The following is a 16,576-nucleotide window of genomic DNA, read 5'->3' as shown; positions in this document are numbered from 1 at the left end:
TTGAGGGTCGAATAAGCCTTTCGGGTACACATGGTAGACCACATGCTAGCACACAACTCTGTTATCCAGGAGTAAGACAGAAAAAAAGTGACTTTTAATAGAGGAAATGATAGCATGGACCATAGTCAGCCCATGGACCAGACATTTCTAACTCCCTGTCTGTGTTTTTATGTAAAATCCATAGAGACTAATGAGAATCTTTCCATTGACCCTGGAACAAGGCTCTAAACTTAGATGCAATGGCTATTGATTTGTGAGCTAAACAAAACCAACCTATCTTCCCACATCTGAGGCAAACGTGGTGATTCTTTGTTCTAGAAGAAAATACTTTCAATGTTTTCTCTCAATCTGAGATTGCCTTTATATGCTCTTGTGAACATACTCTTCTAAAGCATCTCCGATCACCCTTTTATTAAACACAGGGCGGTCTGACAGATTAACAGTTCCCCCGATTTCAAACAAATGAGAGATCATTTGTCAAAAGTACACAACCTGTTCCCTTGATATCAGGTATCTACATGAAAAACTAACTCCTAATCTGTTTGAAGTATATACTTTGAATTGTCAACACAACAACAGGCTGAAAACATTACTTTTTCTTTTTGGTAACTGTTGAAAACTTACACTATCAAAACCATGTTTTTTTCTTTCCCTGGGGAACCAGTTTTCACCAGTGGTTTTCAAGAATGTATCTGGGAGTTACGTGGAACTTAGATGAAAGGTATCAGTTCTCAATTGACTCAAGTGTACACAAAGCTATAGGGTCATGAGTCAAAAATGTTGGAAACCACAAGACTACAAGTGCTAGTCCCTAACCGTTAAGCTAAATCATATGTACTCGCAGTATTCCATGCATCATATCTTACCCAATCTCATTATCTGACACATAAAAACTGTCCAGTACAGTACTGTGAGCTTTATGAACTGTTAGATATTAGCAACACTGCATGTAAAATGCTGGTGGACGCTTGCAGGAATCTCTCTATGTTTTCAGAACATTTCTCTGCCATGACAGAGATCATGCAGAGCACGTGGCAACATTCACATTTGGACTCCATTCACTTGCACATTTGCCTGCATTTGCTGCTGAAGAAATGAATTGGTGAAATAAAGAACACCTTTTCCAGGTCGTTTTCAGAAGATTTTCATAAAGAAGGTGAGAAAAGAATGACTTCTCATTTACAATCAATGTTTACTCCAGAAGGGAAGAACCTTGAACAACTGAATTTGTAGCATGCTCAGATAGGTAAATGCACCTTTTAAATTAATTGTATTGTTTTCTATATGTACCATCTCAAGGCAAAATGGAACTGCACAGAGTGTCTTTGTTTGAAAATACTGAATAGATGTCAATAAACAGAGCTTCCACATCTCTGCAAAGAGTCCTTGTCCCATCTGTCACCACCTCTCTTTTCGATAGTTCAGGCATCATAAGTAGCTGCAAAGAGTCCCTGCAAGCAGGATATGTACAACTTCGAAGCATAAAGCCCCATCTTTGCTCATCCTCCATCTCCCAACTGCAACAAAGTAGAAGATCTGCAATGAAATTTTAAACTGAATACATGATTGGGCTGTAGCTTTACATGTCTCTAGAGAAGCCTAGTCAATGCCATGTTGATCCTAATTAGTGACTCTGGGCTTAAGCACGATATAATAGATTAACAATGACAACAACTGATAAGGAAGTACTCTGAGCAAGGTGGTTTTCTCCATATTCTGTCTTTGCTCTGCTCACAAAAGCTGCAAACAGTTTAAAAGAATGAAGGAGCCCGGAACCGGGCTGCATTTTCATAATTCCTGAAACAAAATGTACGTGAGGGATGCTGCTACTACAGACAGCTCTACCTCTCAGAAAGAGGTTCCTCAAATAAGCAGAAGTACCAAGTGCCTTAACAGATAAGGTACTTGGGAGCCTGTATTCCCAAATAATAGAAGTATTTCTTTAATTTGTTTCTATCTACCTGAATTTGGAAGACAGAAGTTTAATGAAACAGCCTTGGAAGAAAAAAAAAAATCCAGAAGGCTAGGAAGTAAAAATCTCAAATCTTGTGAAAATAGGATAACTAGAGAATTTGGGGACTGCAAAGATTTAATATTTTGGGTTTTATTTTCATCCTTAGTGCAAGTGATGATCTGGCCAATAAAAAAATAAGAATATGTTTACCCTGCAGCTCTTCATGCGTGAAGAGTGTAGCGGTAGATGAGCAAGAGGAAGGAATATGAACTCAAATTCTTCCTGCAGAAAATTCAAGAGGTATGAAGGTCTAGTTTTTGTGTCAAAGTCAGACATACACTACTTAAGAGGAGTGGAAAGCTCTCGAAAGATTTTGACCACTGAACAATGCTTACAATAGATACCGAGGACAGGCTGAAAACAAACTGTCTAAGAATCTGAGAGAGAGACATTCCAGTCAGAAAAAATACATGTGTGCATCCATGCTTTTATGTGGAAGTGACATGCAAAAGTGCTGTTGCAGCAGGTCTAACAGTAATGAGTTCCTTTTTCTAACTTGTTCCAAACACTGGACACTAGGACCACTAGAAGTGCTTTATTATTCTTACATGTTGCTGTAAAGTATCACCTGATTTCAGTCTTCACGTTCAGAGAAATATGGCAAAAGGGGAAATAATTCCATAAGGCTTTTCTATTTCAATTTCCAGATGAGAGAGTTCTTCACATACCACAGCAATGGTTTTCAAACTGTGGTCTGCGAACCAATGGTGATTCACAGAAAATATGCTGATGGTCCACAGACAGCTGGTTAACTGGTGCTGGCTCTTCTTCTTGTTTCCACTTGCTACATTCTTCTAAAACACAGCTAACAATATATATATTAAATATTTCCCTAATATTTTTTCTTATTTAAGCTGAATGGTTTATAAGCTCATGGTAATAATATTTTAACAGGAGTAGAGGAAAACCAAATAATATGGGCAGCAGTTTTCTTCCTTAGAAAGTGTCTTAAGATGTGCTTGCTTCATTTCCTGGGTGTGGTGCCACATGACTGAGCTGTGCTCACAAGTGGCTTCCACGCTTAAGGAAAATGGTAGTTCTAAGTTGTAATATCCAGTTAAAAAACAAAGGAAAAAAACCTTGATTTGCTGTTTGGGGAACTGTAAGATGGGTGTTTCTAAGAAAAATATTTTAGTGAATTTAGGCTTCCTCATAGGCATTTTCTTGGGTGCGCTAGGGACTAGATTTCTATCCATAGGTATGATACCTGTTGTACATAGTGGTGCGTATTTGTTCATACTCACTAACCAACGGCTTAACGTCGATGATGTGAGCAAACTTACAGATAAATACATAGACCTATTCTATACCTGTCCAGGTTTTGCTGCATTTCTTAAAGCCTCTTGGAAAAATAATGCATGCATTGCTTTGTAATATACATAATTGTCCTTGTAAAAATGCATCAGGTCTTCTGACAAAACATTTTGACCAGTACAGAAGGTAAAATGTCTCTGTGAGAGAATGGTGAGTGTACTTTATTACTAATTACCCTGACAGTGAGAATTATAATTTTGGTTCACTAATGTGCCTAGTTTTCTTCTTGTGTTGATTTCGTATTTTTTATTTTAACCAACAAATTGCTTCCTGATTCGAATTTCAGTAAAGTAATTGCTGCCTGATAAAGAAAACAATTTCTTCCTAATTTTTTAAAAGATAGTACTCTTGTAGTCTTATAGTTTGGCTGAGATGTTATTAACATTCAGATAGGTGCCGTCTAATAATTGTTTTTATTTCTGCCTATATCTCTTCAAGCATTGATCATTGAGTCCATTTAAAATGTTAATAATGTCAAACACACATGTGAGTAAAACCTATTTCAGGAAGCAAAATTATTTCTTCCCAAAAAGAGAAAGGTCATTTTAAACAATCAACGTACTACAGCTCCTTGTTTGGTTTACACAAGCTTTTAGTACTTTGGGAGGCTAAAATATAAAGGAAGCAAAGCTGCTGTCTTTTTCCTCATATTGAAATGAATGTATAGCCCTAAATTTTTATACTTAGGAAGATGACATGACATGTCTATTTTGTGCATGTGAATTTGTTCTGTGTGAAACAGGTACATTCTTCAGAAAGAACTGAGGAATATAAAATGAATAAATATGTGAAGTGTGTCCTTTAGGAGCTGATCCAACTGTATGACCTAATGCAAAACTAGGAAATAACCTGCGTTGTGGAGACAGCTGGAGAACAGATGGAGTTTCAAGTAAAAGAAGTGATACCAAGGCTGAAATTTACTGCTGTACAGAGAGTCAACAGGAGTTCTATTCAATATTTGAAAAAAAGAAAAAAAAGATTTGATAGCATAAACTCGTGAAAACCATACCCTAGAACGGAGCCGATGAATAAATAAGCTGCCTGTTTCATTATAATTAGTTAAAAGGCAAGTACCAAGTGTGTGAAGCATCAAAACCTTCTCACAGGTGTGTCGTATGCTCTCAGAAGTCTCTGAATGACTCTTCTGAGAATCACAGGTTTACATTTGTGACACATAACCAAATGAATACCAAATAAATATTTACTTATCGGCTAATCTGGATATGTAGGGTGGCTTTGGGAACAGTATATTTGTGTGGGTTGATGTGTATGCATATAAATTTCTAATAAAAATTGTTACAGGCTGTGTTTTCCTTTGAGATGGAAATGAACATCTCTCTTCCAGAATGTAAATACATACAACAAATGTTTTTGTGCTGCAGCTGAGTAAGAAATTTGGTTTCTTGAGCATATAATACCTCCATCTTTGGCAAACATGGACAATTTACATCAAAGGAATGGACAGTGAAAAGCTGCTTATCAGAGTACTTTCTGGAATCTTTTATGAATTACAGTAACATTTGCAGGAAGTTCCAATATGAAAAGCCCATTTATGCTCTTTCTACTCTACTGCACCATACAGTTGGAAATATGTAGTTTCCTTTTGCAATGGATGGGTATAGAAGAGCAGATCATGTGGCAAGTTGAATCCGTAACTATTTTAGATTAATTCTTTGGGTTGATATTACAATAACTGGAAACATGGGTCTTTGTCTCGGTTTGGATTTATCCTTTTTGACTTCTGAGGTTCACAGGAGGTATATATGCTCTCAGTAGGCATCGCGTCTCTTCCTGTGTTTTTGCTTCATACTTCAGCGGAACGTGAGAAGCACAGTATTAACTTTAGCACGTAACATGTGCATTGAACTAGGAGACACCTTGCTCAGAGTTAAGTGCTAAACATTCTTAGAGAATTTAGAAGAGAAGGAACTTCTTAGGACTACACCCATTTCCATATATCTTTTCAAAGTAATTTAAAAACTTTTGCACCAGCTAGTCATCTTGTAAATATGGCCCTGCTAATGTTGAACTGACCTTCTTGCATGTATTATTTACAATAGCATCTATTTCTGTCTGCTGTGTGGAGGAAACAAAGAACTTAATTACAAACTCCCGACTGTCTTCAGATTGATCATGAGAAAGTGGTTTTGTGAAGATCTTTGATCTTTATTTAAAATGTAAATTCATATTCAACTTTAACAAACTGAAATTATACATGAAATCTATCTCTTGAGAAAACTATCTTTTAAAACATTTTAATGGAGAGAGACAGAAAACATCGCTGCAGCTTCATTGTCTTTGAACTCAGGCTAACAGCAAGGAAAGGAATATTATTTTATTAGAAGGGATTAGGAAATAAAATAAAAGCAACTTAATCTCCACCAAAAAAAAAACCCTTCAAGTATGAATAATAATAACTAATCTATTTTTTCTTAGATTTTGATAAAATTAAACAAAATAAATCAACGATAATACCTTGTTCTTATTACACACCTGTGGTGGCCCACTCAGCAGCAGCCTCCTTGGGTGAAAGGTGTCCATTCTGCCCTCATTTCTATTGTTGTAGTCCATATGGATTGGCTTGGGAACCGTCCATTGGCGATAGTATAGAGACTGCTCCGTGCAAGTCATCATCTTGCTCATAAGAGGACGAAAAGAACTTGCCCACATAACAGAATGATAAGGCAAGAGGGAAGATGATTTGGGAAGTCCACTGCTGTCCGTAGAAGTAATAATGTCATAAACCAGTTTGGGCAGGAAAACTATGGGAGGCTGTTTTGATGCTTTGCTCATGGAGCATTGAGAGGTCTGTAGGATGAAGGAGTTATGAGTAGGCGCAGAAGAGGAAGAAGAGGAGGAGAAAGGTGACGAGGATGATGAGGTGATGGAAATTTGGGCATTTTTTATGTTTTGTTTCGTATCCAGCTGTTCAGTTACTAGTGGCAAGTGTTTGCTGACTGTTGTTTGTGCCCCCTTGTCTACTTTTTGTTTCTGCCTTTCGTAGTTACTTGTAGTTTCTTCAGTGCTGTTGCTTGGGACTTGGTGAGGGGATTTTGCTGTATCCCCTGCTGCTATTAAAGGAGGAGATGACTCACTGCAGAATGCTGTAACTGAAAGAAAATTTGTATTTCAACACAGTACAATTATCTCTGCTAGTCAATGCCATGGTTTGACAAAACAAAAAATCATTTATATAGGGTATCCATCAAACATTGCAATCCCACTCCGTTCTTGTTTTCACCTTTCCTGTACAGGAAGTCATAATGGGACTAGTTTGGAGTATTCATCTCAACGCAGAAAGATGTCAGTGATTGTCCTGTCCTCTACTTTACTCATCCATTCCTTGCTTAAGGTGTTCAGATACTTTCATCTCTCAAGACAGTTACAAAATTACTGAAACCATCATTTAAAAGAGTATAAGAAAATAAATATTCACAGGGTATTACCTCATCAAACTACAGAAAAGTCTGCACAGACTGACATCTAGAAACCATGCTCTGAGTCAGCTCTGATCTGCCACTCATGTCTCTGCGTCACTACAGCACTTAGTCTGATCCAATAAGACCTGGCTCTCAAGTCTCTGGTGATACATAATGCATTAATGCATTCATACAGCTTGTGGTCAGCTCAGAGCACATAATGAACTCGCAAATCTTGGCCTTGAATATGTCATGTAGATATAGTCCACAGCTAATTACTGATTTTCTGAAAGCGGTACATTTTTACCTTATATATTCTAACTACTAAGGTTTCTTGAAAGTTTAAGGCCTTGTTTTAAGTGGTTCTGAGCATCTTTAATGCTTAGTGAATTCCAAAGAAGAGATGCAAATACTTTACAGATGCAGAGCAGACTGCAAACTGGTTGAGGAATCAGTCTCCACATGGTGCTAGGAACATCTGTCTGAACCTAAACATAGATAAAAACAGCTTTCCTGTCATGGTGAAAACAGTCTTGGTTCTAAAAACACCCACATTTTGAACTAATAGAAGTCTGTAGTTTCTCTTGGTCTCAAGAAATAGTAAGATGTACTCTAGCTGCATATTAATCTAAAGTAGCCAGTAAAGGACATCATTAGCAGTAAATACAAAAATATCACCAGCAGTATGAATGGTTGCAAGTAAATCCACTGTGACATCTCTCAAAATGCCAGTATTCAAGAGCACAGGAAAAAAAAAAAAAAAGAAAGGAAAAAAAGATTTCTTTAATCACAGGCAAACTGAGACCACAGAGCCACAGGCAGGCCACATGGACACTGTGAAACTGATGAGAAGCTCAACTTTAAAGAAGAAAAAAAATTTTCAAAATTAAAGTGTTGATGAAGCTTATGCAAATGTTTTCAAGGTTTTTTCCTTTTGTAACCACTACTGTGCCTGTAGAAAAGAAATATTGGGCCAAATATGCATGTCACCATGTTGAAAACTACAATTAGGTCAAAAAGAATTTACTGTCACTGACAAAAAGCAACATTTTAAAAAGCTGCATGAGATTGCGACTTCTAGGAAGTTATGGTACAATTTATATCCCACACTTTTATTCAACTCTCCTCTTAATATTATCTGCATAAAAAGCAAGCAAAGAAATTTATCAGACAAAAGAGCTGTAGTAGCTTTTATAATTGCCTCATGCTTTCTACATCAGTTTGCAGATTAAAAAGGAACTGAAGATTGAAAAAATTATCCACCTCCAAAAGAGCTTTCAAACAGTGCAGAATTAATGAGTAAAAAGTAAAAATAAAAATGTAAAAATACCAATGAGCATGCTCATTCTACAGATTTTCAATAGATTTTTAAAAAATGTGAAGCATGTTTTCTTTTTCATAAATTGTCATCTTGTCAGTAAAGACACTCAGCCATCACAGTACTAACGGAGGATTCATACCTCAGTGGCACATATTAAAGAAGTGCCTGGTTTAGGCACCCCGCCCTCTGATTATTTTTCAAGCAAGAAATATCTTATTTCTTGTATTTCAGAAGTCTGATACTTATTTTTTTAAAGTTATCTTTAGTGATCCCATTAAAATAGGCCTTACCAAACCCTTAGTGATTCATGCCTTTTATTATTTAGCTAATAAACTAAATAAAAGGTCTTTTTTATGTCCTAAACGTAACTTCATAGAGATAATAAAAAGGTCTTACTGGAAGCTTTTGAAGAGAGAGATGAAGATGCAGAGTCATGGGAACGAGATCTTTCTCTTTTCATAGGACTTCTTTTTTCTGAAGTGAAACCTGTTTCATGAACGGTAGTAAGGGAAAACAAAACCAAAATGTAATTTAAGTAAGCCTCTAAGAAGGCAGAGCTAAATTGTCAAAGTAGGGAAAAGTACACAAGAATTCGTGTGGGTTTTGTCCTCATTCTAACACTGTTTTCAGTATGGAGAGTATTTGTCCCTATCAGGCAATATTGGATCAGCCTGTGGTCTAATCTAACTATACTGAGCTGCCATAGGTTCACAAAATCAATGTTGCAGTCAGGAGCTGGTAATTTCTAGGCATCTCAACCATGTTTTCTCTTTCTACCCATGTCTTACTTTCCTCACTAATTCGGTGTCAGGGAAACCAACAGCCAACAAGCTCTATTTTCTCAGTATGTTAATGAATTTACCTGCTACCCCATACATTACAGCTTTATGGCCAGATTATTACTCAACTTCTGGTGACGGAAATCCATATTCAGATAGCCACCAAGGAAATTCACTTGAGGTTCCTAGCTTAGGCTTCTAAGTAAAAATGCTTGTTTCCATATAGTTTTACCATGATAAACAGACATAAGCACTGTCAGTAGAAAACTTGGACTGTAAGCCTATCTCAGGTGTTCTGAACTGGACTCTGGAGGAACATTCTGTACTTCATGGACTAGGAAAGCAGCCTTACGATTCAGACACCTAAAAACTTAGTTGCCTATTTGACTCAGATCGCATACAAACTTGGTGTGCTTCAACTAAATGGACAGAAGTATTCATCACATCTAAAGTAGGCCTCTATTGCAGACAGTCTGAGTATGACCTCAGGTCTTTCAGTCCTCTATGAAAAGGACATGTTTGATAAAAATAAATATTTTTGTTCTGCTATGCTTATTATAAATGAGTAAGAACTTAATAGGTGAACAGTAACCAGCTCTCTTCCTCCTCATAGTGTAGAAAAGGAAATGAAGGCAAGCAGTTTGAGATTTAAATAACCTACAGAGATACAAATTCTTTGTTTTCCACAGTTACAAGGCACAATAGACAGTAAAGAAAAATGTAAGGAACTTACTGATAACTAAAACTGCCCATCAACTATCACTCAAAAACACCCCCAACAGTTCCTGGGTAAATTACTGTTGCTTGTTTACACATTTATATGTTCTTAATTGCTCTCTTAAGAAATGATAAACTCACCAACTCTACACTGTCAATTTGAATTCATGGACATTTTCAAGGAGTACTCAGAAGTTACTACGTTCAGATGTATATTCTACCCATGCTATTTAATGCCTTACAAACTACAGACTACCCAGCTGTACTATATATAGTTTCCTTGGGAGGAATCTTCATCATTGTCAGTATAAGCATAGGTTTGGTAGCATCAGTCAGGGACAGTTTAGGTGGAGTTGTCCCTGCTGTGAGGGAGGGCATCAGGCGGGTCACTGCTTCCAGACAGCAAGGCGCACACTTCCCCGCTGCAGGGAGGGCAACACAGCACAGCACCACGAACAGTGAGTGCCACTGGACGTACCCACCCGAGCTCCACTTTGCAGCTGACAGAACATACAGAGCAAAGGAGGGAGGGAGGCAGGGAGGGGAGAGAAAGGAGCCAAAAAACAAAGAGAGAGAACAGATGCAAGAGCTTAAAATGCTGCAGCAGCAGCAGTCCCCAGGCAGGGAGGGTGAGAAAACACAGGTTCGATGAGATGAAGCAGAACTGAGGAACAGAGCTCACTTAGGAAGGCTAACTCCAGAAACCCTCACCGAGTAGGTATCCATACAATCCTGCTTTTTCTAATACCACTTGATCATCTTACATCTTCTTTTATTATCACTACTAATAATACCTTCTGTCGCTATTTCTTCATCTTCATAGTCAGTGCTGCTTAGTTTCTCTGGGTCACTTTCTAACACATCATTCACAACTGCTTTCTCTGTATGTATTTCTGAGCTCACAAAGTATGCTGCCAAGCCAAGTTCTTGCTCCAAGGTTGTCCTTACCAAAGAAGATGAATTTATTAAACGTAGGTCACAGTATCTCAGTGATCTGGAGAGAAACAAGAGAGGCTAGTAAGAAAACTGACTGTAATCTACTCCTTTATTTCCTTTATAAACACAGCCAAAGGGGAAATTTTTCATGATCTGCTTAAACTATAGATGAGATAGAATACAGGAGATCTTTTGTGCTTAATAACTTTACCACTGTGGTGCATACACTTTTCTTTTTCTTAATCCAATTATGCAGCTTAATCTAGTGCACTGAACATTAGCATCACCATAAGATAAAGAAAAATCTTTGGGTTCTAAGCCTAACACACAAAATGGGATTCGGCTGACCATACAAAAGCATCTGGCGCTCCAAGGCATCCTGTCTGGCTTCCAGCTGCCATTCCAGAAGACACTGATCTTTCTACACATCCTGTGGCACACATGCCAGCATTATGCAGATGTCTCAGTTGCCCTAAAGTATCTAAAGTAGCTATTCTTTTTCTTTTTTTTTAAATGCTCTTATTCTCTCCTCTAAACTGGGACAACTCATATGGGACAACATATTTTCTGAGATATTTATATCTTCCTATAAACAGAAGGTTATAATTAATAATACGGGGTTTGTATTTATGATATTAAAACTGCCAAAAAAATGAAAAAGAAACATCTTGACACTGAAATCTGTTTTCTTATCCCACAAGTAGCTACATAGTTAATCTTTAGCCATTTGGTAAACAATGGATAAAAAACTGCCACTGAGAAAATACTGGATCTTCTTACCGTGGCAAAGATTCCCCCTGTGGATCCATACCACTAAATATCAATATACAAGGCAAACCTTCCAATTCCAAATAGGTCTGTGGCCTCCAATCCACATCTTCAATTTTCTGCCAGACCTGTGTGAGGTAGGAAACACTGTTGGACATATCTATATGGCACAGACAAAAATACAGAAATATACCCTTTTATCATCCATTATATGAATCAGTTTGTACAGTGGGTGGATGTTCCACCAAGGAAAGCCACAGAGCAGAGCCAATTTCAACATAGGTAGATTGCACAATTCCTAGAGCATTACAGGTAGCAATCTGCCTGCTGTAAATCTGGACAGTATGTCACAGTCTGAAAAGCCTCCCAGCTTCTCAGCTGCATAGCACTGAGGCCAGGGCATAGACAGGTAGAGGGGATATGGTACAACGGGCAGTAAAGCTGAGTAGGAGCTTTGCGGGAGAGAAGAGTACAGAGGGTTACTTCTTGTTGCAGATAATGTATGGATATCTGAGTCCAAGGAAGAAAATCAGCTAGGAACAAGATTTTTTCACCTTGGAGGAACAGGGGAAAGCTGTAAGTGTTCGACACACACATAACACCATCCTCACTTGCTACCCTCTGAAGTCTCCTGCTGTCCCCCAAAGCTATCAGTTTTCCTGATAACTTCATGAGAAGTTTGATAACTAGATCTATTGTTTGACTGTTTAGCATCAGGCTATACTGCTTTAATCACACCTGTCAATCCTTTTTGCTGTAAGACTGATCTATGGATAAGAAGTACACAGTAGGACCAACAGTATGACAACTCAGTCTTTGATATTCTTACATGTATTTGTACTCTTATGCATGTCAGAGAAGATAGCCAGGATCCAATTCAGAACTAATACCGATATTTCAGAATAAGTTATGCCTAATTTATAGCAGAATGAGATCAGCATTAGGCCCTGGATCTCAAATGACTTCATCCAACATGTATTGAATCAGACATAGTAGAGTGTGTACCATATATATGTTACACTGTCCTAGAATGTAGATATAATTTTCCTTTGGTGATGCAATGATGATAATTTTATGAAAAGCAAGGGAGTATCAGAGGCTTCTGTTAAACAGATGACCCACGACTCTGGACCTAAAGGATATAAATTAACCCATAAACCAACCCATGGTCCACAGAGTCCTGAGCTGTGAATAGCGCGGTGCTCTAGGACCCATAACTAGCATCGCTGATTTGGTGCCTTCATGCCACCTGCTGGTGACAAGAATAACGTAACTCTCAACTGGTCTTTTCACACTATGAAGATTTTGTGAGAAAACTCTGCTAAAACTGTGACAATTTTATTTGGCTTTTTTCCTTATCACTCATGGTCCCTGTAGATAAAAGCAGTTTGACGGTTCAGGAGGGTTGCTGCTGGAAGTCAAGTTCTAGCCATATTAGTTAATACTCCACTGAACATTAACCAGCGATAGGACAGTAGAGGTGTCATAGATAATATGTTTAAAAGATAAGTCATGCTCCTTATTCTAGTTATTATTTTTACTAGTAAGACCCGCACTTCAGCTCATGATCATAACTCCCACCAGCAAAGTCTCCCCACCTACCCATCTAATGAAGCTTCCCAGCATATGCCATTCTGCAAGTTACCTTTAGTTGCTCCACAAAGTGCTTCCCTATTGTGATTCCAGAATTAGGATTTCCCAAGATTATTTCAAAGTTATCTTCAAGGGCTAGTCTTTCCCTTACATTATACAGACGTTCATATGCCACTGCAGCCAGCGGAGTACATGGAATTCTCAACACTACCATGAGGCCATGACCACTAGGACATTGTCTTGAAGAGTTTATTAGGTTTTGGGTGATTTCCAGAGTTTCAACTGAGGTGTAATTCTTCATCTGAGAAAGACCACACACTGCCATCATAGCTGCAGAGTAGTGTTGTATGAGAACAAAAGTCCTTATCACTGCACTGTGTAATCTGGGGAACCTGAAATAAATGGTGAATTACATAGTGAAGTATTAAAGGCCATAGTGAAAAAGCTAATTTTTATAAAATATAGTAAACTCAGGATTTTCTCCTGTAAAGAATCCTTCATATCCACTATACAACAGAATCTCACCAAATTGCAGTTGCATAGTCTTTGCAAGGTATCATTTCACAATATCAGAACTGGTGTTGTCTCTCCATTTCTTAGTAAAGATTTACTAAGTAGTCCAGTAAGGTTACATCACTTACCAATATTTTACCGCTGTTACAAAATTTACCACAGAATATTTGCTAAGGCACTCAGTAACATCACCAATCAAAATGATATTATCTTATCAATGAGAATAGTATTCTTCATTATATATTATTCTTAGGGGGAGGTGGGGAGGTAGGGAGGTGGGGAGTGTTTCTCTTGTTTTCTTACTGAAGCCCTGAACCAATTTACTCTTGTTTCCAAGAGGACTGAATACGTAGGCAACATCCAATGAGCACTCCAAGTTCCCCAGCCCGGGTACACCCTGTCTCAATCCTCACTCTATGGAAGGGAGAGATGTGGATATGCAATCGCTTTCTGTGCTCTGGTTTTCACAGAAATGAAACCCAGGTGCACAACAAAAAGAGGAACTATGGCTTGCTCAGAAAAGTGCCTGATCTATGTGATCAGAACTCCAAAGCACCCTGTAGGAACCCCCAGCAGTTAAGTATGGATGTACTCAGTCTCCCAGTTAGCAAAACAAATTCACAAGATTTTAGTTGTCCTGTCTCATTCTTCTTACAGATCCCAAAGAGTTCATCCACAGCTGCATGCATGCACATAATAAATCACTACCCTTTTGCACTGATTCTAGACTTGCTCCACAGGAACCAAGGAAAACTGATGATGTATTTTCAAGCTCTGATGATGCTCATAAGTTTTAAGTGTACAAACCACATTGATGTGTCTGCTTCTCTTTGTGGTCCAAGTGCAGTCTCCATAGATTCTATACATCAAAATCAGCCAGGGTCAGCAAATGATGACAAGAGTAATAATACATTTGAAATTGCATGATGATGCAATGTTAGATTATTATAATATAGAAGTAGCTACTGGGCACGACAAGAACACACTTTAAATTGGGCTAAACAGTGTGCATGTTCATAGTAAGAGGTAGCCTAGACTGATTAGATTACAGGCCAAATATAAATGAAAAAGATGGGAGAAAGTAAGAATGAGTGAAACGCCCTTGAATACACAGCTGATTTGTGGGACAGTGAGGGAAAAGAAAAAAGAAACAGGCTTCTATCTAGTAACTCAAGTCACTACAATGAACCTCCAAAATTTCCTGTGTTAAACAAAGGAGGGTACCATACCTCTTTCCCAAAGCCATGACCATTGCTTCAAAAGAGCTGTCATACCGAAGTAATGGAATACTATGTCCAGAGAGGGTGGACTCAATGAATTCTGACAACCCAAAGTATTTCTTGCTTTCATGGTACAAATCTACACCCTAAAGCAAATGAAGCAATAAAAATATAAAGGTAAAATCTATAAATTATTAATTTACAATTGATTAACCATTTGTGTCTGATATATTTGCAATCGCATTCTCTAATAAGCATAGATCTACACAGACATATTAAAGAAAGGAAAGCAAGAAACAGAATTAATTTTTCTGAGAGAAGTTGGACGCAATTTTTCTTGTTTCTTTCTCTCTCCCCCCACATATACATACACACAGACAGAACAGCTATGTATGGAATAAATATGCACACATATGAAGAAAATCCACGTATGTACATATATTTGTTTGCAGTAATCCACTAGAGACAGATTTTCAGACAGTTTCCATTTATGTAGCTCAAAGATTTTTAGCAGAGCTACTACACTTTATAGAAGATATAAAATTAATAAAGAAAAAAAGCAAGAAATAACAGGATAAGCAAAGGGAGAAAGAACTTGCCGTAGACTGAAGAAGGAAAAGATGTCATGCAAACTTCATTCTTGTTTACAAAAATCATGGGGCCTCCACAGTTTCATCAAGTACATAAATGTAAAATAACTTACGAAAAGCTCACAAAAGCACCTCAAAGCATCTATCTTACATTGCTGTATGAAGAAGGCCAGTGGATCTCATTGTAAGGGCTGATGTGAGTATGCTGTGTCTGCAGCGCATAGGGGAAGGAAGTCACATGGAGCGTCACAATATTTGGTGCCTCTTTCACCTCCCTGCAGTTCAACAGTCTATCAACAAGTCCTGTAGACAGTTCTGTTTGAGGATAAAGGCTATGCATAGCACTGCAAAAAAGAAATCCAAAGCTCTCCAAAGTGATCAGCACAAGCGAACATTTGTGTCAGTGGAATAGCTTTAACCTGGATGTGAAATCGTAGTTAAACACATACAAGGAATTTAGGTCTCTATTCTTTGCCCTGTTTTTGTTGCATAGAAGGATGGAAAAAGAAATGCAAATTATTTCACTGCCACTGAAAATTTCTCTAACTCTGATAAGCTCCCTAGCTAGTAAATTACTGGTCCTTTAACATCTACCAGAATATGAGAGATAAAGGATGAAAGGAAGCTAATGTTTTGGCAGTTACCAATAGAGTCCTGTAGTAACTTTGGCCAGATTGTGCTGCCCTTAAAATATGATTCTTACCTACAGAAGTCAAGATAGAAAATGACAGACAGCGAGTCAGTATGACAGAAAAACAGAGGGAATCTACCTTTGACAGAGTTATTATGAAAGGGAAGAATAGTTATTGTCAGGGCAAGTGCAGTATCACGGAACACCTATGGTCAATTCCTTGCTCCAGTATAAAACTTCAGTCCAAATTGAATTTTTGTCATTTACCTGCAGTGACTAAATTACAAGCCTAGTCAGTGCAAGCTCCTTCCGTTACCAGCAGAGAGAGATAAGTAATTCCATACATTGGCTGTGTCTGCCCATGATCTAAGTCAGCCCTCAGAGATGCTCGTGTCTCTGTTGTGACTATGTGGGCAACACTAGGCAATTACACCCCTGTTTCAGGCACCTTATTTAATTGACTTCAGTTAGGTGGCATGAATCCTGCTGTGCAGAATAGTCACTTAAATACTTGTCACATGTCTTTATTAGATAAGAGGGGAAAATATCAGAGTTAAGCAGCAATACCGGGTACTTCCCTACCACTCATGAATGAATATGAATATATTAATAAATGCCTTAAAGGCTGTGGCAGCCGAAGAGGTCATGTAAGTTCCTAAGATATAGAGGATTTACACACGAAACCCTCACATGCAAAAATAAAGCTTTGGTGAAAATCATCATTCTTAACCAGTGTGAAAGACAAGACCTTGTCATTTGAT

At 38.0% G+C, this 16,576-nt stretch overlaps 1 protein-coding gene across 2 annotated transcripts in view; it reads right to left on the bottom strand.

Annotated features, from left to right (window-relative positions):
* Window positions 1-16,576, bottom strand: part of GREB1 (growth regulating estrogen receptor binding 1) — a 60,332-nt gene that overhangs the window by 19,267 nt on the left and 24,489 nt on the right. The window contains exons 15-21 of one of the 2 annotated variants that reach the window (XM_086461585.1): window positions 15,336-15,528; window positions 14,604-14,740; window positions 12,914-13,253; window positions 11,281-11,396; window positions 10,359-10,558; window positions 8,465-8,554; window positions 5,822-6,438 (exon numbers count right to left, since the gene is read on the bottom strand). In XM_086461585.1, coding sequence (XP_086317711.1) covers window positions 5,822-6,438; window positions 8,465-8,554; window positions 10,359-10,558; window positions 11,281-11,396; window positions 12,914-13,253; window positions 14,604-14,740; window positions 15,336-15,528 — 1,693 coding nt within the window. The remainder of the gene's footprint in view (window positions 1-5,821; window positions 6,439-8,464; window positions 8,555-10,358; window positions 10,559-11,280; window positions 11,397-12,913; window positions 13,254-14,603; window positions 14,741-15,335; window positions 15,529-16,576) is intronic. The other variant, XM_086461586.1, reaches the window with a different exon arrangement.

This window comes from Leptosomus discolor, chromosome 2 (genome assembly GCF_034619465.1).
Source record: "Leptosomus discolor isolate bLepDis1 chromosome 2, bLepDis1.hap2, whole genome shotgun sequence".
Classification (NCBI taxonomy): domain Eukaryota; kingdom Metazoa; phylum Chordata; class Aves; order Leptosomiformes; family Leptosomidae; genus Leptosomus; species Leptosomus discolor.
The sequence above is the reverse complement of the archived record's forward strand: the minus strand, read 5'-3'. Positions and strand labels throughout refer to the sequence as shown.